The following is a 26,305-nucleotide window of genomic DNA, read 5'->3' as shown; positions in this document are numbered from 1 at the left end:
ATGTCAATCAGGAAATGACTACTTAGTGACATTGTTTGGCAAAAGTGTTGTGCGTCATGTTGCTATGTACGTTGCTAACCAAGGCTCGGTCAACGGGGGTGTTTATGACATCATAGAGATGTGTTGGGTAGAGGGAACAACCAGTGGATCATAAACAAGTCTTTACCTTTCACAGAGAGCGAGTGTGTGTGTGTGTGTGTGTGTGTGTGTGTGTGTGTGTGTGTGTGTGTGTGTGTGTGTGTGTGTGTGTGTGGGCATAAATAAGTTGGGGAGGGCTGTGTACTTGTTCACTTGTTGAGAGCAGAGAAATTGCCTCCCAGGTCGGGTTCGTTTTTTCTTTTTTTTTCTCAATAGCTAACCTGAATACCCACGTAGAAGCACACACACACACACACACACACACACACACACACACACACACACACACACACACACACACACACACACACACACACACACACACACACACACACACACACACACACAAAAACTACACTCAAACAGGCACTCTGTATTTCTGTCACATATACACACAATCCAGTGCCCTGTTTGGGATTCAGGAGAGTTTAATATATGAGTGGGGCTATTGTATTAGGAGTTACAGGGCTGGGTGAGGAGTGTGACATTGTCGTGTGATTTAATAACCCGGCCACAACAGGTCATAGAAGAGAGAGAGGGCTTTTTAACTGACTCCAATACAGCTTCAGCAAGAAGTGCACGAATGCCTCATGCTAGGTTGCCTTATATGAGTATGTTTTAACCCTGCTAAGCACAATGAAACCTTGAAAAAATATTTTTTTACAACAGTTCTTGTAAAATTGCTGCAGCATAAAATGGCTTGTTCAAATGTGAGTCCCTAAGAGGAAAAGCATTTTGTTGTAATGTCTGGAGTACGGTAATTTGCAGTAAGTACAAAGCTATTTGATGGGATTTGCATTCAGTGCATACGAGGCCAATCATGAGCCGCGATTGGCTCAGAGGCCCTCTGGTAGAAGTTAAACACCTGGGTCAAGGCAATTTCATTGGGGCCTGTCATAACTAACCTTGTTTATCTGTTTCTATTAGTACGAGAAGAAGGCATTTGCATACACAGAAACATAAACAGACACACACTGCATCCATCTTTCTTTCTCTGCCACACAAGACACAATCAGAGAATAATGTGTGTGTGTGTGTGTGTGTGTGTGTGTGTGTGTGTGTGTGTGTGTGTGTGTGTGTGTGTGTGTGTGTGTGTGTGTGTGTGTGTGTGTGTGTGTGACTCACCTGACACAAAAGTAGAGCATGATGGGGCCAGACTTCTTGGGGAACTCGTGTTCTAATACCCTGCGATCCAACTGCAGCCAACTAAAATGGCCCCTGATGGACAAACAACAAACAACTGGTCATTATACTACTCAAGAGAGTTCAGAGTATTCATTCAGGGTTCACAAAACTTCATCTCACTCAACGCTTTTTCTGAAAGCCTCCCCAATATATATTTTTTCCAGTTCCCCCCATTTTCCCATTTCTGCCCCTCTGTTCCGCCCCAACCTCCTCTCCCTCTCTCTTCTATCTTTTCTCTCCCTCTCCAACAGAGAGAAAAAAACTGCAGAGACAGCTTGTCACCCTGGTAACCCTGCATGGTCTCCTGAGCAACTGAGCAACATCTCTCTCAAACTCTCCCTCCTTCTGTCTCGGCCTCTGAATCTCTCTTTTCCCTCTTCTCCCTCCCAAACAGCCTCTTTGACCACTGAACGGTCAGAGCTGAGGTGTCTGCTCTCCCCAGCAACAAATCTACACATCATAGAATTAGACCCTGGGGGGGACTGAGACTGCAAAGGCTATTTTGCTGTGCTAGACAGACACTGGTGACAGTATATGTCAGAGCCATGTAAATGCCATAGTGCAGAGGGCATCCGTGAGTGCATGACATAAAACAAAATAAAAACATGGAAAACAAAGGCCATTGGAAAGTTTGCCTGTATGTAAATCATTTGTATGTTTGCATGACTAGTTCTGGACAGTGCTGTGGCGAGCCTGTCTTTCTAGGTCACCAAACACTAAAAAACAAAATTTGAATGTCATTTTTGCATTTCAAGCACAGTTCTGGAAGCAAACCCCTCTGGCAAACAAAGACTTGTGATCTTTTTGAACTCATCATAAAATCAACATATCGCTGTAACCTTTTATATTCAGGGCTCTAATCACACATATCAGTTTCTGGATCAGTAAAATATGCATTATTTATAGACTTTGTTTTATTTTGACCAGAATGCAGACAGCCATTCATGCAAAAATTCATTTTCATTTGTTTACGTAAAAGAGACAATCTTTAAGTTGAATGTGACTTTTTAAATTCAAGAGACATTTTGAACTAAATAAACCAACACAAAATGTAACAGTGTTGAAATACCAACTGAAAGACCTAGGCCACTACACTTTAAGATTTTTAAAAACAGTATTTAAAGCTCACACAAGCAGCTGAACCCTGCAGTTTACATGCTGGCACTTCTGCACTAAGACATGGAAACGCATAAGGCTATTGTTACCTTGCTACCGATTACCCTGAATATGTGGTAAAAAAAAAATGTTCTATTTGTTTTTGATTTCTCCACAAAGGTCAGGAAGTGAGGAACATTAATTTTCTTAAAATTGACAAAATAAATTATTTGCATAACAAATTGATCTTTAACATGACAAGTGGAAGCATTTCTCAAACATTAAGCCCAAAGCAGAAGTCAATTTATCAAAGTTTGACTATTAGGAAGACACCAAAAATGCAACAACATATAAGATAATTTTGATTTCTCCCATTTCAGCATCTGAGTATTATCGTAATCATCTAAAAGTGAGCAGAAAGTTGGCTTTCTAAAGTCTTTAAATGCAAATCCATTCGGTAAACTCAGCTCTAGTGGCCTTTTAGTTTTGCACATCAGCTCATATTGTTCCCCCAAAAACATTGATTTAAAGTCTGCTTTCAGTTTAATTTGTCCCAATTGTTGCTTCACCATTTACACAGATAAAAAAAAAGTGTTATGGGGCTAAAAATCAGGACAATTATGAATCCTCTGCTACTCATAATACCCATTGAAAGTTACTTTTCAATATAAATACGATAGGAAAATGACTTACGTTTCGTCTGTGTATGCAATGCCAAAGTACTCCTTCTCCTTGAGGTTGAAGTGAGAGGCCACAAGGTCCAGCAGGTCCTTAGCCATCAGCTTGGGCTGCAGGGAGACAGAAATATCAGCATTGCCCTATTTGTTGTATCTTAAATTGTGTTTGTGTGTAGTGGGTTATCACACCTTAGTTTAATTGGAATGAGTAAATGTGCAAAAGGCTTTATGTTGGTATGCTATCAGCTATTGATTTCTTGCAATGACTTAGCATTCTGGCTAACACGTGGGGAAAAAGAGGAAAAGAGCCAGTGAAGAGGAGATAAATGAGAGAGAGAGAGAGAGAGAGTGTGTGAGAAAGATGGATGGAGTGTGTGGATGTTGCTGACAGTGCAGGTACCCTGCCCTTCCCCTCCCTCCCTCTCTCCTTTCCGCCTCTCTGACCCACAACTCTACTGCAGAGTCATGGCTCTGGGCTCAACCGCTGTATTGCAGGGAGAGGGCTGCAGTTAGCACAAGAGCTCGCTGGCAATTTAATGCAACCTCTGTGCATCACAACACTCATGTAGCATCTTAAAGCCAAGCAGAAACCATGGAACTGATGCCATATGCTGCTGGTTTGTGACATCCTGAGCAACAGAATGCTCCACCCTGAGGTTAACCATGGGTGTGCCGTGCTGCCTACATTTTCATTACACACATACATAAATCTGCATGCACATTTGACCAAACCCAAAGCACACACTCAACATACAGGAGGAAGGCATGTGCTATGTACATACAGAGGAGATGGGCCAAAGAGAAAATTCAACATAACACTCAGACACACACACACACACATTTATGTGAAAATCTTCCCCCGAGGTCCTGTGCTATCTACGTACTGCACAACTCCAGTCACAGCTACTGGGAGCTATTTAAAGAGAAGGAGGTGATGTCATACAGAGAGAGACACACATGCACACGCACACACACACACTCCAATGACCTAAATCTCATGTAAGCGCAACGCCTACAGTGATCCTGCAACACAAAAAGGCTCTGGAGAGAATGGAAGCTATGGAGGGAGCTTGAGGAGAAGCTCACATATAGGTCGCCTCTGCCTGTGTTAGACTTACAGCAGATCAAAGTGTTAAATCGAGCACAGCATGGCTCCTTCAGAAAGAGACGTTTATGCCTACGTGTTGAGGATGCGTCAGGATATTACTGAGAACAAACTTCAAAATGCATATTTACATCAGGAATAATTATAACTTCCCATCTTACAAACATATATTAGCAGTAATACATGTTTTGGTTCAACAAAGAGTCATACAGTTGAACTCTCTTATTACCAATCAGCTGTTTACTGTGTTGGCAACAGTATCAATTAAACTACACCCACTCCACCACGGTATATTCAACAATGAGCAGGGGAACACACAGAAGGAGCACACATGTGGACGCACAAATTGTCGGAAAAGTACAAGGACAAGGCACACGGGCAAGCATGAAGGGTGTGACTGAAGATAAGGAAGCGAAAGATTCATTAAGCTTAGGTTCTCTCCGCAATGTTGTTGTGAATACCGAGGAGATTATAGAAAAAATGTGAGACGCATTTGATTGCATGATTGAGTCTCCCTTTCAGTTTAGAATAACTCCTTAGACATGTGAACACAAGTTGAAAAGATGTTGAAAAGATGTTGCAGTGAAATGATGTTGGGGAAGAGTCCAACAGTGATACTGACAGTGTATGACAGTTACATACTAGACAGACAGATACACACACACACTTATAATACAACACAGTTATACATAACATTTAGACTACCACAGACTATACAGACACACACACACCAAATATACACACTGTGAAGCAATCTACCAGACAGTAAAGCTTTCTGATAGCTTAGACAGCATTACGACTAATAGACAGTTAGCCTGTGCCTCCTCAGCAGCACAGGTAATTAACAGTATAAGAATTACAGGGAAGGTGCGAGTGAAGAGGAGACATGCTAAGCAAACTTCCAGACAAGTGACAAACACACAACAGTAGCTCACTGTGCTGGCTGGCAGAAAATCACAATCCAATCTTTGCAAACAGCTAGCAAGGCCCTTGGCGCTTTTTAGGACCTCCCAGATTTATTGAACTGATTTTTCAGTGGCAAGTCTTTAAGAGTCCAAGACGCGGTGAGGAAAAGGTCTTCAGCCTCCTTGCCTTGCATGTTTTACTCTTTTGATTAGTACTATATATATATATATTGTAGCCTCCAACAACCCTACAATAAAACATTTTCAATGTGCCTTCACTTTAACATCGGCGTTAACAGTAAAGCTTTTAAACAACTTAATACCCAGTTCACTGATAACCTTACACCGCTCTAGCCTCAGGGAGTGAGAGTGGTGCATTTGGTGGTTAGCCTCCATCTTTAGGACCTGGTCAATAGGTGTAGGCCTTCTGGTGCATAGTTCTCTTCCAATGAGGCATGGCTCCATAAACTAACCACAAAGGGTTCACAATAAAAACAGGAGGAAATGGATGAGGAAGAGGAAAAGGAGGAATGACACTTTTGGGATTAAACAGCTGGTTGGTTTTAAAAGCAAGGAACAGAAAGAGATCAGACCTTCCTGAGGCTATCTAGCTGACATTCTTAACGGGTACAGGCTTGACCACGCTACTGTTATTAATCAGTAATGAAATAAAGAAGAAGCCAAGTGGAATTGCATCAATACTTAAAAAAACACAGCTGGTTTATCATCAATCCCTCAAGAAATCCTTTTTTAACGGATTAATGGAGGTCCTGACTGAATGTTGGTTCACCACAAAACTAAGAATAACATTGTCATTTCCTGTGGACCACTGCTGGCCGACTGCACAACCTCGAAGAGAGAGGAGCAAGGATAGAGAGAGAAGAGAGAGAAGACAGCAGTATCCGGATTTATATGACAAGGGTTTTCAATAACATCCCCATTTCTGGACTTTCTGTCATGTCTTGTTAAAACATTGTCAAACTAAAAATACCAGTGGTTACAATGTCTATATTATACTGAACCACTGACATCTAGTAGTTGTAAAACAATTTTCACAAAATTTGGAGACTGAGAAGGAGACAGAGCCATGGACAGACAGGTAAAGGCAAGATATGGAGAGTTAAGTGTGGAGATGGAGAGACAGAGAGAGACAGTAAAAGAGTGGAAGAGGAGCAGAAAAAAAAGTGACAATTTGTAAGAGAGGATCAGTACTGGTAGAGTAATCAAATCAGAAAGTCAGCAGACCTCTCCTCAGCTCTCCCCTCCATCTTCTCCTCTCTCTCTCTTCAGTCATCTCCTGACTCTCTCTTCCTGAGCTCCTGTCTCACTTTTCTATCAACCTTTCATCAACCTCCTGAAATTCAGCGTCAATCTATTCTATTCTCTTTCTATTCTCTGCTTGCTTTTCTTATCCTGTTCCGCAGGACAATTACCCTCTTTTGTCTTTTCTCCTTTCCCAGTAGAGGTGGGTAATAGTCAGAGCAAGAAAAATAGGGGCTAAGGGAGGGTTGTAAAGAATTGAAAGAGCTTCTGATGAAAATGCTTGAGAGGGCTGTTATAGATGACTAAAGGGAATTTTAAACAACAACCAATGAACAGAGAAAATGAAGGCTGGTGTTGCTGTGAAAAGAGAGCCACACCATTGGGTTGATGTCTGATATAAGAAAAAACAAGATCATATTCCTGCCAGTAGAACAATCAAAAGACGCACGGTGCTTTAAATTGTTATTTGAGAAGGGAAGAGGCTTTCAATGGAAAATGAGGGAGAGACGGGTGTGTTATGGGTGTTGCTCCTGCCTTTCGGTCATTACCACAAAAAGGTCTGCTGGGAGGATGGAAGGCTGAGAGTAGGAGGAGGGGCTTTGTTGTTCTCAGATGTGTATGAGGAGATGGAGCATTGTCAACAACAGCAAGATGGGTGATGAAGAATAAGTATAGTATAAGCACGAGTTATAGGGTAAGAAGTAGTTCCTGTTTAAGACACCATTTGGACTAGGGATGAGCATGTGTGTGTGTGTGTGTGTGTGTGTGTGTGTGTGTGTGTGTGTGTGTGTGTGTGTGCAAAGATCAGGTGAGCACCAAGAAAAAGCAAAGTCACCTACTGCTGACTGAATTTCCCTAAGTCAGCAGTGAACGCCTCCCTTGAGACACCAGACATCACTTCTCTCTCACTCTGAGGAAATAGGAGTGTGCAAAAAGAGAGAGAGAGAGGGAAGAAGAAGAAAGAGTGAGGACGGGTGGAAGTAACAGAGACTCACCTGTACAAGGAGCTCCAGCTTCCTGTCATCCAGGAGATGGACCTGACATCGCCTTCCCTCTGTCATCTGAGAAAAAACAAACCAAAAGGAAAGGGGATGCTTGTTAATTTTGTTTGTCTATAAAAAACATAACAAATATAACTTGCCACACCACAACAGAACAAATGCATAAGAGACATGCACATTTTATATTTCAGTCTTGAAGGCTTTATATGCGATTTTTTGATCCAGCAGATGTCGCCCTTGAGCACCAGCATGAAACCAAAACAACTGGCGCTGCATTGTTGTGTTAGCATGCTAATGCTAGCGATCTTTATTATGCTGGTATCTTCACACTGCATGTAAATTTACCTGAAATGAGCGTGATCTAGAAACACAGTTAAGCAGTGAGTACAGTATGTTATTCTTCTTTTCTCTAGTCCCTCAATTAAACAACTTTTATACATGAGGGGAGGAGTCAGCTGGCCGTCCGGGCGATGTAAACAAAGTGAAGATAGGACTCTGATATACTTGATTTCTACATTTAAGTGTGAAAAATCACATAGAAAGCCTTTAACTGAAATATAAAAGTCTTAAACAGGTTCTAAGCTATCAACACACAACAGAGCAACAGAGACAATGTCCTTTGCTGATCTCTTCCTCAGGGGACATTTCTAGCATTCCTCCTTAAGCAGGAAATCCATTATTCCTCAGTGACCAGCATGACTAAAGCTGCCAAGCTGCCAGTGAACAAGTTTCAGAGGAGTGTTTGTCTCTGTTAATACAAGGCTTGCTGAATAGTGCTGCAAAAAAAAAAAGATGTCCGCCTGCCAAGTTCAGGCATAAACACTGAAGCAGGTGCAATAATGAAACAGTAAACTGTGGGACGTACACACACAAGTTAGACCAAATATCCAAACATGTCTTAAAGGTTGCTTCAGCATCATAAAACTCCAATGGAAACAAGTCGAAGCCTTAATAATTCACCGCAGAAATGAATTCAAACATTTCAAGAAAAGATGTACTAACTGTGCCAGAGTATTCCACATCTGTTTTTGAGTATGTTTGTATGTGTGTGCTGGTGTTTTCAGCACATGTGGAGTTTCTCTGCAAGTTAACAGGAAGCAGGGGACCCCGAGGAACACAAACACCCCCCTTGGCTCCTCCCTCACTTCCCTCACATCTGGGAGATGGAGAGGGAAGCCAGGAGGATTGGGTTGCTGTGTGTGGGATGGATGCGGAAGGGTATGACATTTTGGTGAAGAGAGAATGAAACATCCTCACTTTTCAAACATCTGATGAGAACTCCTTCCAAAAACACAAACGGCATAAACACGAGCACAAGCGTAACCGGTTTGTAACTCTTCACCGTGGGGATCAAATTGACCACCTGAGGCTCTTGCAATTTGGTAAGGGTGTGTCCACAACACGAGCACGACTAACTTTCCCACCACTCATGCCAGCTTTGCATTAAGGTGGCAGGTTGGAGGTGAGAGTTTAGCAGAGAGATGTAGACACAGAAAAAAGCAAAGTAGAGGAGTAATGACAGGGCCGTCTCAAAACTCATCCATGTGTGAACTCATCCCCGAGTGACTACTGGGTTGTGTGCAAACGTGTGTGGCTTCTGGATACTTTAAAGGGTTCAGTTTACCCTCCCACTCGCCATTGATCTCCTGTGGTTTGAGGGTTTAGATTGGGTGCACCTGTGCACACAGTGACACAGACACACACACTCTTAGATTTTCCAGTGTAGGCTTTTGTTTTCATCTCCCAGTCTCCTGTGTTGGAGTTGTATTAGTATTCCATGTTTACACTGTTGAATACTGACAATACTTACTACTATGACTAATGGATAGCAGTAGGTCAGTGTTGATCAGTGTATTTAACAAAGCATGAGAAGTGCATTGTAAATAAAGTATGTGCACTGTTATAAGATGGTAAGCAAATGTCTCATTTCTGACCCTGGAGGAGAGGAAAAAGACTACATTTACCAAACTTCTCTCTTTAAATATCATGTCTGCAATACTGCACACACACATGTCCATTGCATCCTGCTCTCTAGACACCTGGGAATAGCACAAACCTTAACGTCAAGGTAACAAATCACTGGCTGGAGGCTAAAATTAGGCAGCCCAATCTGGCAGAGACAGATGCTTATTGGTTTTAGTCGTAAAATTCACTTTGTGGTTATATGTGACCACCATTAAACCAAATGTAATAAAGTTCCTAGTTAGCTCTTTTCTTCACTGGACAGGGTTGAAGAAAGGCTCCATTTCATTTTAATGCAATAGCTTATTCCTTCAGCATGAGACAGTTAAGTCAGGTAGGCTATATAACACATTGGTCCTTTTAAGCAAAGTAACCACTGTAAGCGTCTTGGCATTATAACCTCTGTTGTATGTTGTAATAATACAATGTGGTTCCAATGACAGGCAGGTTAGCTAGGCTACATCAGCTTGTTCTGCTGTGTGTGATTCATGCCCTGTTATCCTCCAATATTTCTGACCCATTAGCTACTTAAAACTGGCAAACCTTCGTCTTCAAACCTGACAGACCGGCAAGAAACGAGATAAAAAAAATAGATACAAATTAACCCTGTAAAAAAAAAAAGAAGCAGCAAATGGTCACATTGTTGCATTATGTTTCTAGAGGCACACACACACACACACACACACACACACACGCGCACACACACACACACACACACACACACACACACACACACACACACATAAACACAGTTGACAGTGATGCTCGGTCAGTGCTAGCGACAGAACAGCAGTAATGTTATCATTTAGTTACCTTGCAAATAAAAAGGCTCACAGCGAGGCTCCAACACAAAAAAAAAACAGACTCAAACAAAAAAAAAAAAAGCAAAATTATTAATCCCAAAAAGAAACGAGTCGTGTTACTGCCAGAAAATCGTCAAAATACACCCCTTTTCCCGGCCGGCCTAGGGGAGGAGGCACATCAGCATCCATGTTAGTGACCATTAGTTAACGTTAATTACAAGGGACGCTTCCTCTATCCTCTCTACGTCACAGAGCCGTTACATTTCACATCCCCGCCATTCAGGAGGCGATAATTAAAAAAACGAAGCGTTGAGTGTTATTTTCCACACACACAAAAAAAGCTTGCTTTCCTCCTTTTCCTTCCGAAAAGCAGAAAGAGAGCTTCTCTTCTCACGGTGCTATAGTCCCGGTCGACCAACCCCTCCTCCTCCTCCTCCTCTCGCTACCGGCAGGCACCGTGCACAACAAACGGATAGCAGATAGGAGACCGTACCACCGGTCAGCAACCGAGGGGAGAAATGAAATGTCCGACTGGTCGTGGACGTAGTGCCTCCACTTCCCTGCTAATGTTTCTTTGCTTTGCTGTCACCGGAGTTGCTTCGAAAACACGGGAATAATGGAGGCAAGATGTGGGGGCGGGGAGAGGAGGAGATATGGGGAAATTTTCTGCAGCAGCAGCTCACAGCCATGAGACGGAGAAGCTGCAGACCGCTCTCTTCCCCTCTCTCTCTCTCTCTCTCTCTCTCTCGCTCTCTCTCTCTCTCTCTCTCTCTCTTCCTCCATGTATTTATAAAGGCTATGTGTATGTTTCTGTGTGCTTACAAACCGAAACAGACATCTGTGTCTACAGATCACACCAATTATCTGCCTTTTACACAAGTGATGCACTGCTGATAAATAAGAATGAGCAGTCGACATGCAATTGAATCAGCTGTTCTTTGAAACAGGCTTTGTGGGGAAGAAACATCCTATCCTCATATGACTTTGACAGTAGTTTTGTGCCAAGCCTATAACATGCACTGTACAAAAGGCCTATTTTAACAGACTTTCATGGGCCTAAATTATCTAAAAGAATAAGAGTTTTAGTTAGATCTTAAAGTGCCCAGCTGGTTTGGTCTCTCTCTCTCTCTCTCTCTCTCTCTCTCTCTCTCTCTCTCTCTCTCCAGGACATTACTTACTTGCATCTTTTAAAAACACACATCGCCTTTGCATGTACAGTTGGTTAAAGCTTCCTTTGAATGATTCCTGGCTCCTTCAGTCCTGCAGCCGTTAAGACTGTCTCTCTCTTTTTTCTTTTTTTTCTCTATGACCTAAATTGGGCTCTTGTGTTCACCTTCTGCAGCTGGAGCAGCAGCCGTTGAAACCACAAGTTGTTAACGTAACAAAAATCCGTCCAGTTTTTTTGGTAGGCTTCTATAAATAGATGCTAATGTTTTTTTTCTCTGGAGAAAGCCTATACCTGCTGTCAATAATGTATCTGAATGACTCGGCAAGTGTAGGCTTGTCTGCTTTTATTACAATAATCCTCCATGTTATGAAAACAGTGTGAGGCCCCCTGATATGCACATTATGCATTTACACCTTCTGCCAAGATATCTGCATAAAAAATTACAGATGTGCCTATCTATGTAGGACTGTAGGCCAATCATGCATTTGTTTTTTCTGAGCCATATGCAGTTGAAACATTGCAGGCAATCGTTAATCTTTATTTTGCAGGATTTATGAGAAATGATCTCTTTTCCAGACATTAGGCAACATGAAGACATAATTACATTTTACGAGCCTGGATTAAGCAAGTTTGTTGGGACATAACCTTACGCTGTAAGCCCAAAAATGCAGCTTAGTCATATGTCACATGAGAAAACGAGGAGGTGTATCCGCTCTCCTTCTGATGGATTTTTCTGTTTCTGGATATTTTTGGCCTGTTCCAGACACCGGAAACATGGCCTGTTCAACTTAAATATCTCCAGATGACTCTTTTGTTTTTGGCTTTGATACATACACCCGTTCCTTCTTAACATTCTCCAGTAATACATATCTCCCCCTTCATTGGATGCTTCCTCACTTTGCTATCAAGGTCCCATGTGTTTGAATTGCAAGGGGGAGTGAAGCGGGCAATGCAGAGACAGAAGTGGAGAGCTAAAAAAAAATAGCAGTAAGAAGATTCTGAAGGATGCTGTTTGGAGTGGATTTGAGGAGATCCAGAGAAACTGAATTAGAGAGAGAAAGGAGGAGAAGGAAGAGAGGAAGCGGGGCAGGAAGTAACAATAAACATGATGTGATTTATTGATCCTCAGTGTCCCATGCTCACACCTCTTAACTTCTACATACATGTTCACCTTTCAGTGACACCACTTGAAGGTGTTTCAGAAGGACAAAGGTGAGTAACACTTGTATGGTGTGACATGTCTGGAGCTCTTAAAAAACGCCCTGTTATGAAGCCGGTGGGCTTCTATTCCTGGCTGAGGTGTGGTCGTAATGAGGTGCTGATCTGGTGTATTTCTTATGGAGCTGGGGTCCAAAGGGGAAAGAATCTGGATGGGTGAGGCGGGTTTAACACACGGTGAGTATTAAAAGTCAGATTTTTAGGGCCGAGCGGGGGGCGGGGGGGGCGACGGGGGTTGATGGTTGTGTGTGCTGGAAAAAGGTAACCCATATTGGTGGAATGTGATATAAACAGAGCCGAACAGTTAATTGAAGCAAGATGGAGAATCTTTTTAACCCCGGCTGTGGGACACTGCGGTAGGCAGTTTAGACTGAGACACACACACACACACACACACACACACGCACACACACATACACACTTCATGGTCTCCTTCTCTGTCTTGCTCTGTCTCTTTGTCTGCGTCTATCCAGTATTTATAGAGACTAAACAAACAGACGCTCTTAAACGCGTCACTTTGAGTGCAAGCGTGGGTCTGACACAACAATGATTTATTAGCGCTGAGATCATTACAGCTGAATTGACTTCATGGCTCGTCGTCAGTTTTTGATGTGTAACACTATCTGCATGTGGTGTCGATTACTTTGCAACACAAGATTCAGCAAAAACATATAGAAGCTGTTCGGTAAAGTTGAATTGGTTGATGTAGAACCTGATGGAAAAGAAATAATAGCAGGGCCGAATCCGGACTTCTTCAGAGCAGGGAGGGTCACGGAAAGGCAGCCAGGAATGTCTAGAGAAAAGACTGACCGGGAGAGATCTGTTTTGTTTGTTCAAGTGTGTGTGTGTGTGTGTGTGTCGGCGAGCTCCACCCTCTCTGCCCGGGAGTGACTTTGGGACTCAAATGTGGTTCCAGTTAGGGCGTTTTAAAAAAAACTAAAAATCAGAAACACACTGGCACTTCAAACAAAGCTGAAGATATTTCTGTAACCAACTGCTTTGTTCTTATTTTACTACAAAGCTCAATTCCCAGACTTTACCCAAGTCTTTCTCTGTTTTTTTTCTTCTTCTTCTTCAGATGTTTTCTTCCCCACATCATACAAAGAAGAATCACAACTTTCACTTAACTTGACACTTGACAGAAGAAGATGCTTATGAATTTTTAAATGCTATATGGGGGCGTTTCATGGGAACACTGATGTGGGGGCGATAAGATGGACACAACCGAATGATCAGAAATGAAGCTTTATTGACCCTCCATCCCTGAAACACTGCAAAGATGAACACCTCACACCTGTAGCTGATTGTATACTGTATACAATCAGCTACAGGCCTAGAGACTAGAGACTGGCTAAGAGACTAGCCGCATGAATTGGAATTAATGCAACATACAACTATAGTCATTCTTGGATAGAACAAACAAACTTTCTTTAACACGCTTCACTTGAGAAGAATGACATGAATTGGACCACTGACCCCTAGTCTGATCGAAGATTGGCTTTCAGATTATTAGAGAAAGGGCATGACCCAAAGATAATCACAATTTGTCTCCTTTTTTCGTTTCTTTGGGAAGGAATTGTTGTAGAAAGAATCACTGCTCTAATCAACGACCATTGCAAGCTGTGGGTTGAAAATATAGGCAGGATGACTATGTTGTGGATTTTTCTGTATTAAACAAAAGATCTCAAGTCAAAGATTTGTCTTTGTGTATTTTATTATCAGAATAAAAGGGTTTCTTTTTGCAAAAAGAAGGAAACTTATACAGAGGTGACTATCGTCACAAGTGCATAGCAGAATCCCGCTCGGGAGCGGTTACATCAAGACATTTATACCAGACTGCGCAAAGCGGGCACTCTCATTGGTTGACACCTGTTGATGAGTTTTAATCTGCCTAGAGCAGGGATGGGCAACTTTGGTCATGGCAAGGGCCACATTCAATTAATTCTCCCTGCCAAAAGGCCAAATTGTAGTATATAAAAACGATCAATTATGAATCAATTATTGAAAAAAATCAAGTATGTCTCAAATTTAACTCAACATATGCCAGTGATCAAATATTATTATGGACGTATTTCTGGATATTTCAGATTTTGTCACATTTTCTTCATGTTTCCAATTCATTGATATGTAAAAATTGACCTGAGGGCCACATTGAGGGTTGATGGGGGCCGCATGTGGCCCCCGGGCCGCCAGTTGCCCACCCCTGGCCTAGAGACTAGCCTCATGGCCGTTATGTTCGTGTGCTGTTTGTTCTTTTCAGACAGGATGACCGTTATGTTCGTGCGTTGTTTGTGTAAGTGTTACTTCTGATTTTCTCACTGTGCAAGCAGAAATTCGTATGTGTTAAACGCACAAGCAAGAATCATATATTTTCCATTACAACTATATATGTGCAAAGTGAGACAGGAATGCAAAGAGTTACAATTCTCTACGGGTACATTTAAATAGTCCTTGTAGTCATAACAGCCTAACCTTGTTCTGAATAAGTCCTTGGCTGTCTAAAATTCTTACTGAAAGAAAGGTCACTTTTTCTCATCACAAAATAATGAAACGCTCTTTTTTTCCCCTTCAAGTCTTCAAGTCCATAATGTAATGTATTCCTCTTGCTTAAAAAAGCCCACTCTATTCTGCTTGTAAAAATTGGGTCAAATAATTATGCAAATTTCCAATGGCACTCATCCAATAAAAAGTCTGACGTTTAAATTAAGGCAAAAGGGGAGTGTTACTGTAATAGAGGACCACTGAGAGTGTTTTTCTTGATGTCATCACAGCACATTGAGATCTTTCATTGATTTATTCATGATACTTCAGCTTCAGAGCAGGTCACTTCTGTATGCCACAAAAGGGGAATGAGTTATGATGCTCGCTCATGTCCACTTATTTCTGCTTTTTGATGAGGATAAGCAAGTATTTAAAAAAAAAAAAATCAAAGAGTTGATGTCCACTGTCTACATTTCCCAAACGGAGGGAAAAGCCTCCCCTCTCTTTCAGGCTCCGCTTTCACTCTCAGATTTCTTTCTTTCTTTCTGGTCAGCTTTGCCCATTTGCTTACCAGAGTTTGACATTCCTTAAATTCCACTCTAAAAGTAGCATTTTGTTGATAAAGCCAAACCATATTCTTCTCCTCTGTGTTCTGGGATGAAATTCGGTTATAAGAATAGTTTCAAAAAGGAGGGCAGGAGGAGAAATCTGTCGGGACAAGAGGGGGAGCCAGAGGACCAGCAGCCTAACAAGAAGAGCAGAGACTTTTATCCCAATGAAACAAAGTCTAAGTGATAAGGGGCGTTGATCTGCAAGGATCTATGTCGTCGGTGTGTGTGTGTGTGTGTGTGCTGGTCACTCACAGAGGAAGGATCTGTTACCACCACACCTCCTCTGTTCATCTATAATTCACACGGTGAGAAATCACTGCAGACCCGAGTGACCCTGTGTTCACTGATACTGCTGGCAAAGCACACAGAGAGACAAAGTGACGTAGAGCCTGGTGTTTTGTTCTGCACTTTGAATGGTATCCCCCTCTATAAATGTGTACAGTATGTGTGTGACTTTATATATCACCTATTAAATGTGTGTATTTTCTCTTTTAGTGCTTATGAGCCCTGAATGCAGCCGGACCTTGTCGCTGGTTGTATCTCCATCTTTGATTGTCTTTATCAATCTGGTTCATCTTCTGCCTCAGTTTTAGTTTCTAACAAACAAATACACACACACACACACACACACACACACACACACAAACACACACACATGCACAGCTCATGGCGTAACTCAAGGGCACTGTGTACTGCAGAGCAGTTGAACTCCAGTGGCCTCTTACCAGTGTCCTGTGACTGGATAGAATACCAAACACTCCAACCATTTAGCATGCTGAATATTAAACAGTCCTGTCTGAAAAATCCTACGTGTGTGTGTGTGTGTGTGTGTATGTGTGTGTGTGTGTGTGTGTGTGTGTGTGTGTGTGTGTATGTGTGTGTGACTGTGTGTCAGTCCTAATGTATTCTACCGGCCTATTAAACATGTACTCTGAGACCAGAACAGCAGGGGAGAGGAGAAAAGGGGTTTGGCGGTAAAGAGCGGCTAAATCCTCTCCGTTCATCACTCATGTTTTGCCCTTGTGTGTGTGTGTGTGTGTGTGTGTGTGTGTGTGTGTGTGTGTGTGTGTGTGTGTGTGTGTTTTGTGTTGGGCCTCCAAAGACCCTCCAGGCCAATTAGGGGAAACGACCACAGAGCGACATCATTGAAGGCACCGGCTTTACAGGAGCTCTGTGAGCTTCCATCCGCATAATAACTCTTAGGTTTTTTAAAAGCACTCACTTCTTTTGCAGAGTGGCATGGACACAACCTGTCAGACACACGCACACACACACACACACACACACACACACACACACACACACACACACACACACACACACACACACACACACACACACACACACACACACACACACACACACACACACACATAAATGTTTGACCAGCCTCACTCCCCCCTTGCTCTCCAAACCCAACATGCAAACAAAAGTTGTCATGACAACTTCCTGGGAGATGTAGCTGTCTCCGCCGTGCACTCTGGCAGAAATGTAGGGCACTTAGAGGAGGAGGCACTGAGAGACAATTTTAACACACTGTAACAGAAAAAAAAGAAGCTAGGATCCAAGGGTGGATTTTCTTAAAGCAAAAAAAAGAAATGCAATGAACGTTCCTCCCACAAATGATCCAATCCAGCTCAAAACAGTATCAGTATCCCTCGATGGCATTGATAAGGAAACACTCTCGCTCTATAAACTTTACAAGTCAATAAAAACATATTCCCTAACCTCCATCCTTCACTTACCCTGAACACTCCCTCATCAGAAATGTATAGGGACTGGAGCAAAAGAACAACAGCAGAACACTTCCACAGTAAAGACAGCAAAGCTAGGAATCCACAAGGGGAAGAGTCCAGAAAAGGGGTAATGCAGACAGGCAGGACAGGGAGTGGGAATAAGCTGGAGATGAGCCAGGCAGACAAACAAGAGGAAACATAATAAAGAAATGGAGAAACAAGAGGAGACAGTGTGAGCATGCAGCAGCTGCAGAACTTCCTCTTCATCTTCCCAGAGGATCAAGTCTGATGCATTCATAACAACAATTACGGAAAAGAGCTTTAGGTCCCTTCACGGGCTCCGTCCTGCAGCCGGTCTGGTCTACAGCCACTGTGCTCTCTACACACTAAGGATTTATCTCTCCATAACTTTGGCTCAATGTGACTGTGCTCCATTACTACACACTTGATTCCTCTGAGCCAGGGTAATGAAAAATGACCCAGCTCATCTGCAGGGAGAGCCCTTTGGCAAGTACAATGTGGTTCTGTGTTTGTGTGTGTGTGCAATTCCTCTTCAGTCCAAAGGGAATCCCATCATTGTAATGGCATTGAACGTCTCCCATATGGCCATTTTGCCTCAGGAAGAGCCAAAATCCGATGGTAGGATGTGGAAAGCGTTTGCTCCATGAATAAAAACACCTGATCAATCATGTGCAACAACTACAAAAGAGAATGAGGTTGATTTATTTTGGTCTGATTTTGGATTTTATTCAGCGTTTAATTCCCACACAACACTCACGAATCCAGCTAGCTAAGTGTTTCAGACCCTATATGTGAGAATTTTGCACCTAAAATCTTCCTGCAGTTTAGTATATTCCCAATGTATGCATGCATTATTTAAGCTACAGACGTACTTCAGAGGGACACAGAGGTTGATGGCATTTGCAGTGTTGCAGGAAGTATTTTAAATATTTATGATCCTGCAGTTTCTGCATGTATCACAGAATAACTGGTATGACTTATTTAACATAATGAAGTGGGAAGAAAATGCTCACAAGAAGACTCGAGGGAAATCATTTACCAAGCACCACCTCAACTAAAGTTGTGTGCATCCCATCCAGTACTAACATGACTCATAGAGTACGTTTGACTTAATCTGAAGCTAAATGCAGTGGTCAGATATCGAGTGCTGAGGGGAGGCTCTTCCAGCAAACTGAGATGTTATTGATATATCTGTTTTTGGGACTCAGGTGAGATTTCCTTATCTCTTCTATAAAAGCAATCATACGTGCAAAACTTTTAAAACCTCAGTTCAGTAAACACATGTAGACACACTCTTAGAGGCTCTAATATCTGCACAAACAGAGGATCTGAGAGTCCACGCGAGGGGATTTCCCAGATATTCACCAGATTCCCCCTAGTAATCCAGAGGGATTACCATTCTATACCGGGGGCCATAACCTCTGAATTTAAAACATTATAAACCCCCTACATCCCCTCCACTAATACCACAGTTAAAACCAAGGACCACATCCAAAACAAAAACAAAAAAAAACCTTCTATCTTGCCTGTCCTGGCTACTCAGTTGAGACTCTGGCCGCACCTCAGACACACTTTGGAGGATTAAGAGGGATGCCACGACTCATGTTTTATCATGTTAGACATCTGAGTAATCTCCAACATGGAAACTGATACCTGGAAAATTTATATTACTTGAAACATTGTCGATAAAATCTGATCCAGATATTCCATCAAATAGTTTTTTTTCTTTTCCTGGCTCCATATTCACGGTATGGGATGAATACTTACACTTGGAAGGCATGTAGATTAAACCATTCTGTTTTCAATTAACAGTCCGCCTTAAATCGCAGAATCAGATTAGTCTTTTAGGATTTCAGTGTGGCACGCGTGTCAGATAGCGACTGGGTAAGCATGCAAACTCGTGTAATTAATCAAGTGAGCCGCCGTCCTATCAATCTCACATTACCAGAGAAATTAGATCCTGGCACGGCAAAGAAGCTTATGGTGCACAGCAACTAAATAACCCAAGGGAGGAGGGGTGTCATGATTTAAAAAAATGGAACATGAAACAAGACCAAGAGGCGCCCAAACACATTTATTTTAACAAATATGAATTCTAGGTAAAAATTTAGATCATCATTTTATAATTTATGGAGGAAGAAAATTGTGTCCCATGATTTAACAGTTTTTTTTCCCCTTCAAGTTCAGACATCAAAAAGCCCCCCCCCACCCCCCCTTTTTTCCATTTCCTCTTTTTACACACACAATTACACTCACACGCTGTGTATTTGATAAACCTGGGGAAAGGAGAAGTGGAAATGTTTTCCAGATGAACTATGCAAATAAGACCTTATCCCCCGAGAGACACTGTAAACGGCTTCAACCACCAACAGAATGGTGTGCTCATATTCAACACAAACATGCCTCCAGCTAGTTGCAAAGGAATTAGATAATTACAACAAAAATAAACAAACTACTGGGAAATAAAAGAATTGAGACAATGTCCACTCTTGTCCTCCCCCTCCCCCCCCCTCCCCCCCCGCTGTCAGCAAGCGAGCTTGTGCCGATCGTGGGAAAAGATTTTCTTACGGACAGATCCTGACTCTGGCAATCGGAACAAAGATGGCTGCCAGACATGGAGCGCGGTCCAAATTCTTCAGTAGGAAGTCGCAAGTTCAAGTTCAACTTCTATCTGATAATTTCTTGGCTGGAAAAAAAACAGGGGGGGAATGAGTGATCCTGGGAAACAGCAAGGATACACAGATTTCCTTTTCTGGATATTTGCCTGCCTGCCTGCCTGCATGTCATATCTCTATTTACTGAAATCTTTTTTTTTTTTACTGGAATATGAGAACAAATGGATGGTGAGTGGAACATGAGAGTCTAAGAAAAATGAATACAACCGTTTCTTCATTCAGGGGCAATCCCAGTGGACTGTTTTCCATCCATGTGCGTGATGCACCAGGATCTATGAAACACCAGGATTTGACTTCCTTCATGTCTACTACCCATCAGACCCAAAACAAAAAGAGAGACTGAACAGACACACTGTACTGAACCAGCTTCTAGACAGAGAGAGCATTGTGACTCTGGGTTATTTTAGTGTTGTGATGCTGTGTCTCGGCTTTCATGCGCCGGACTAGGACTCATCAAAAAGATAAAAAAGGAGCTGTGACACACTGTTGTTCTCACAGAAAACAGATGAGGCCTTGGTTTTTAATCCTCAATATGCTGTAGTAGAGTCTAAATGAATGGGAACATCAGGGTTTAATGAATATGTATGACATATTTGACATCATGCAGAATTTTAAAACATGTACATAACTCTTCAGTGGAGCTGCGTTGCTACGAAACAACTGGAGAACCAGCTTCCTGTCTGTAATTAGCAAAACAATATATTACAGGAAATAAACTTTGGGTGTTTATCTTGTCAAGTCTGAAACGATCTATGAGGATAATGAACACGCTGATGATTAGTTTTGCTTAATAACACTTCACTTGACATTATTAAGAACAAACTGATGCTTCATAAAAGACTTGCAAGTTGCAGGGAAGCTATTTACAAGGGAATTCAAACCACCTGTGCTTGCTACTCTTTCCTTTCCCCATGTAGGATATCTTGCCTTTGGGATCGGGGTCACATGGTGAGATTTGGAGAGAGAAAAAACCAGGAGGTAGAAACCATCTAATGTACAAGGATGAAATCAATGAAAATCAAAAAGCAACATGAGAAATGACACAGCAGCAGCAAACACCTCCCCGAGACACCGTCTGCCCTCACACGCCTGTCGGTACACTCCCTATTTAAAGGGTCATACCACCAGAGGGAAAATGTGTGACTGCAGGCTGTTGAGTCAATATTACTCAGCCCTCGTTGTGTAAAGGTGTGAACATGCAGCTGCAAACTCTCACAGGAGTAATAAGATCACAGTATGTGTGCAAACAACATATCGCAAAATGTTGCACAGCAGTGCTGGTTACGGTAAGTCGACATACAAGGCGTAAAAAGCGATCACCTTGACATTATGTGTCGCAGGCTGGAGTGCGTGGTGTCCTGATTGAGTCTGAAGGAGAGTTGAAAGCAGAGCAGGGAGAGTTTAATAAGATATGAAGGGGTAATTTAAGCAGGCATTAAAAAAGCCAAAATAGAAGGAAAAGAGACACTGGGGAATGAGTTTAGGTCAGAGCACTCATGGAGAGGAAGTGTATTTGCAATTCAGGAGGTAGAAAAGCAGTAGAGAAAGTGAAAACTGTTTGATAAAATGTGAACATACACAGTCAAGTCCCCTCTTTTGTTCTTCTCTCTCTCTCCGTTGTGAGTCTGGGTATCTCATTAACAATATAAGAGGAAGCTGGGCACACCAGTCTAGAACTAGGGCTATCCCCATCCTGCAGCCTGACACACTGACCCCTAATTCCCTGCTTTTTGTAACTCCTACCACTATGAACTGCTTCATTGTGGACTGAACCTCCATAATCGGGCCAAGCGGGGCGATATTGTTGCTAGTATAGCCAGTTAAAGCAAACACTGAGAGGATGGTGAGGAAATAGTTTAAAGGCCTAGGTTTGAAAGGAATGTTTTTTTTCTTCAGATGTCTGAAAGGGGAGTGGTGTTAAGGAGAGATTTGTTTCAGGCAGGTCTTCCATAGTATTCAGTTTCCTCTGATTGTGTTGCCCTCCCTCTGGATGCTTAAAAAAAAACATATCTGAAGGCAAAAGTTGGAATAACAATCCAGCTTGTTCCCCTCTTGAGAATAAAAAAGGGAATAAAGGCAGGATAACTTACATTGTGTGTTTTGTGTTTGTATTTAAAAGGTTGCTCTGCATGTCCAGTACCAGGCCTCAGTCTCTCTGTGGTTTGTCCTGCGCTGTGCCAGATGCAGCACACAGGGCAGGTGAGACGCCTGGGGAATACTAATGCCTCCATGTAAAGCCCTGAGTACCAAACCAGACATGGTGAAGGGAATACTGATAGGCTATTTTGCTGAATCACAGCGAGAAAAAAAAACAGTGGCTTTTCAACAAAACAATTACAAGTCACAAATCATTCACTAATAAAGACACATCAAGTGCGTCAGAAGTTTCCAGGGAGCTAGAACAAACATGTCGACCGGTGTGGAGGCACGGTGACTGACCAGAAGAGCCGAACTGTTTGTCTTTTGTGTTTTGTATGCAAGTATCATCTCTCACATATCCATAGAAACACTTAAAGGCTTAACAGCTCAGTTACCGGCCCCCTAATGGCCCCTAGCAACACAACTTCCTGTTAAGGCTCTGTATCCTTCCTGAGGACGACAGAAATTACAAAAGAGCCCTCCTCATCACGCTGCAACAAGGTAAAACAAAGCTGTGTTTTTTTCTATATGCAACAGATGAACTTGGCGGGACAGAACTTCACATGCATCTTTGTGTGTCCCCATTTAACAAGCAGGAACACCACCGCAAAGGGCATCCAACACAGTTCTGTCCTCCATGCATATACCAAAAGCATGGTCTATCGCCTGAAGAACATACCTGGATGAAAGTGCATCTAATGTTCTCTGTAAGCCTCTCTCTTTCACTTGTCGGTCTTTGCTGAAGACTGAAATTATTCTTTTGCGACAGCTACTTATACAGGATGCCCCAACTCTTCAGTTTGCACTAGTTGCAGATAGATGATATCTCTGCACATAGTGTCATTTCTGAAAGAAAAATACCCCATGCAAGGGCGACAGCTTGAATGTAGGAAAATCTAATTAGTTAATTTTTCTTTGTGTGTGTGTGTCTGTGTTTTGCAGCCTACCTGGTAGAGTGGCCTTGAAACACACCTGTGTGTGTGTAACAGATGCAGGGGTGCAGGAAAGTTCCTGACGTGCACGCGGAGACGACGGAGGGCAGTTGAGGTGAGAGTCCACAGCAAAGCCTGCCGAGTGCAACCGGCCTCGTCTAGACCCAACAAGACCGCCTCCATAACTTCACTCACACAAACTCTTTGCGACGGCGGAGGTGCGTGTACTTTGGTATCATTCTGACAAACCTTTTCTGCAGAGATGAGCCATGACCGGTAAAAAAAATCCACAGAGGCCCAGCAGACATTAGCCTTTATTTATCCTCTTGAAGCCACTTAGCTCCGCTTAATATTAATTGTGCCATCTCTACAGTTTAACCATAAACAGACAGGACAACCCGGTGGCTGTCTCCTCTCCTTCTCTCCTTCTCTCCTTACTCCTTCCCCTCGCAGTTCTCAGTCTCTCTGGGATTTCAGCAGTCTGATGCCTCCTCAAGGTCAAACTGTGCTAGTCCTCCCTGTCCCCAGTCCTCAAACAGCCAGAGGTCTCTGCTGACTCTTTCTCTCTCCTTCTTCCTCCTCCCTTTCTCTCTCTCTCTCTTTTCTCCCCCCCTGAAGCAAAGCACCCCTCTGTCCATTGGTCAGAGCGCCACAAACACAAACATTCCTACAGAGGGAAATGCAGCCGGTCTCTCTGAGTGGTAGTTGTTGTTTTTAAAGCGATATGCACTCTGTCATACTGCTGCTGACATGAGAAGCAACAACAGCACTCTCATACACTTGTGTCACTGTGGTTGTACATTATGAATGCCTGTCTTTAAAAAAAAGAATCTCTGAAGATGATGCACGCTGAAAAACATACACATGCACATTCATGCTTACTGAAGACAGGGGTCTACGTGCGTGCACAAGCAGACAAGCTCACCTTAAAAACGCTGATATTTTCTCCTCCAAAGTCATGACTATGCTTCTTTTCTAGCAGCACTTGGATTGATGCCAGAATGGTTTTAAAAAAAGGAGGTTTTCATTTTCAAGCCAGTTTTTCCCAGGATGGAGTCTCCTGACCTGACCTCGTTCTTTTCAGACTTTAAAAATATATGCAGTGAGTCATCTTGCTTTTTCTACACGTTCCCCGTCATAGAATGTGGAAAGCATACAAATATGAATGTCAATGTCAAACTGTGATTATTTGAGACAGGAATGCACAATGAAGCTTATCTTACGGTTGCTCACACACACGCACACAGACACCTTTTTGAAACAATGGCCACACGGAGGCAACACAAGCACTGCATACAACCTGTGCCAGGACTACAAGCTGTGCATGCATCCCTGCCAGTCTCTGATAAATGTTCGGGTTGACAGGACTTCTAAAAATGACTAAGATGATCAGTGTTCTCGGAATGACAGGAATTTCAAGGATGATTATAGAAAGGAGCGATGAGACATTCTTTTGTAGCTCCAAGAGGCCGCTGCTGATCCTAAATAAGTCTAAACATTGAAACTAAAAAACACAATATTTATCTTCAATATATAACCTTTATTTTTGTATTCATAGCAAAAACTGATCCCGTTTAAAAAAAAAAAGTTTTATCTCTTTTCTTCTGAAAGTGGTGATCAATAAAGAATTCAATAATTCTGTGCTGCACTGTAATTCTCTGCCTGCCTTACCAAACGCAATCTGACTGTGGGTGGATTAAATGTCCTCTCCTATAGCCCACTCTGATTCATGGAGGGGTTTATCGATGCAAAAGAGTCAGCTCCTGCGTTGCTGAGTAGGATGTGTGTGTGTGTGTGTGTGTGTGTGTGTGCATCCCATGCCTAACACCTTGATGAAAGAAGAATGCACATGAGTCATAGTTTTTTGTTTTAACTTAAACTTTCTATCGCTTTAAACGCTCTTCTTTCTTTTTTTTACTTGCACAGATAACTTTTCTTAAGATATCTTTTCGCATTTTTAAATATTCCTCACTCCTTTCACGGCACCAGTTTCCCATTCCTCTCTCTCTCTCTCTCTCTCTCAGGGCCTCATGTTGCTTTCCCAGTGATGTCTTGAGAAACCCATGAGGAATGTGGGGCATTCCTGTAGTGTGAATTTTTTCCCAAAATGAATCAGGGTTACACACAACGCTGCAGAACGTTTACCTTTCTCAGCCACTGTAATTTACGAGGGGGTGTAAATATTTGTTGTGGAAAGGGCGGGAGCTTTGGTATGACAGTGAAACGTTCCCATGATTCCCATGTGTGCGCAATGTCCCCCTGAATCCTGGGAAAGGTCACGCAGTTCCCTGTGATGTAAACAGTCAAGCACTGGAGTGTGGGCTGGCCGGATATCGCCATAGCAATAAGAGAGGAGAGAAGAAGAAAACACTGTTTTGGGGGTTTGACAGTCAGCTGCTTTTAAGTCTTAATCTGCAATTTTTCACACTTAAATATAATATAAATCAAGTATATCCTCTGAAAATAACTCTGTGAGTCATGACTGTCTACAATGGGTGTAACACCCGAGTCCCACTGTCTGTGATGTTTTCAGAGTTTTCAGAGTCCTATCTTCACTTTGTTTACATCGCCAGGACGGCCGGCTGACTCCTCCCCTCGTGTATAAAAGTTGTTTAATTGAGGGACTAGAGAAAAGAAGAATAACATACTGTACTCACTGCTTAACTGTGTTTCTAGATCACGCTCATTTCAGGTAAATTTACATGCAGTGTGAAGATACCAGCATAATAAAGATCGCTAGCATTAGCATGCTAACACAACAATGCAGCGCAAGTTGTTTTGGTTTCATGCTGGTGCTCAAGGGCGACATCTGCTGGATCAGAAAATCACATATAAAGCCTTTCAATTATTATTCACATACTGATTGTAATTCATCAAAAAATGAAAACCTGTGCGTTTGAAGACATGTGAGCGCTGCACAAAACCTGAAAAGAGCAAAATCAGGAGGTAAACTCTTTCTCTCCTCGGTCCCCTTCAGCCCCTTTAACTTCCTCCTGGCTCCATCTCTCTTTCATCTCTCTCTCTCATATCGCTCTCTATCTCTCAATCTTCCTCCTGCTCTCTAATCTCCTCTCAGGCGTGTTATACCAGAGTGCAAGCAAGTTAGAGACAGAGAGACAGAGAGAGAGAGAGAGAGAGAGAGGGTGAGCAGTGGAGGGAAATGGGTCACAGACACTATAAACTCACAAGA

General features: G+C 42.5%; 1 protein-coding gene across 11 annotated transcripts in view; it reads right to left on the bottom strand.

The window, feature by feature from the left end:
• Positions 1-26,305, bottom strand: part of frmd4a (FERM domain containing 4A) — a 105,654-nt gene that overhangs the window by 26,430 nt on the left and 52,919 nt on the right. For 5 of the 11 annotated variants that reach the window (XM_065957339.1, XM_065957329.1, XM_065957328.1 and 2 more), the window contains exons 1-4: positions 23,131-26,305; positions 7,364-7,429; positions 3,112-3,206; positions 1,264-1,356 (exon numbers count right to left, since the gene is read on the bottom strand). The exon at positions 23,131-26,305 is cut by the window's right edge. In XM_065957339.1, the coding sequence (XP_065813411.1) occupies positions 1,264-1,356; positions 3,112-3,206; positions 7,364-7,429; positions 23,131-23,298 (422 nt within the window). In that variant the 5' untranslated portion in view covers positions 23,299-26,305. Of the gene's footprint in view, positions 1-1,263; positions 1,357-3,111; positions 3,207-7,363; positions 7,430-10,144; positions 10,855-23,130 lie in introns of those variants that run through there. The other 6 variants (XM_065957335.1, XM_065957337.1, XM_065957334.1 and 3 more) reach the window with 2 other exon arrangements.

Source organism: Labrus bergylta, chromosome 7 (genome assembly GCF_963930695.1).
Source record: "Labrus bergylta chromosome 7, fLabBer1.1, whole genome shotgun sequence".
NCBI classification, from domain to species: Eukaryota; Metazoa; Chordata; class Actinopteri; order Labriformes; family Labridae; genus Labrus; species Labrus bergylta.
Note: the sequence above shows the minus strand (reverse complement) of the source record. Positions and strands in the feature narration are given on the sequence as shown.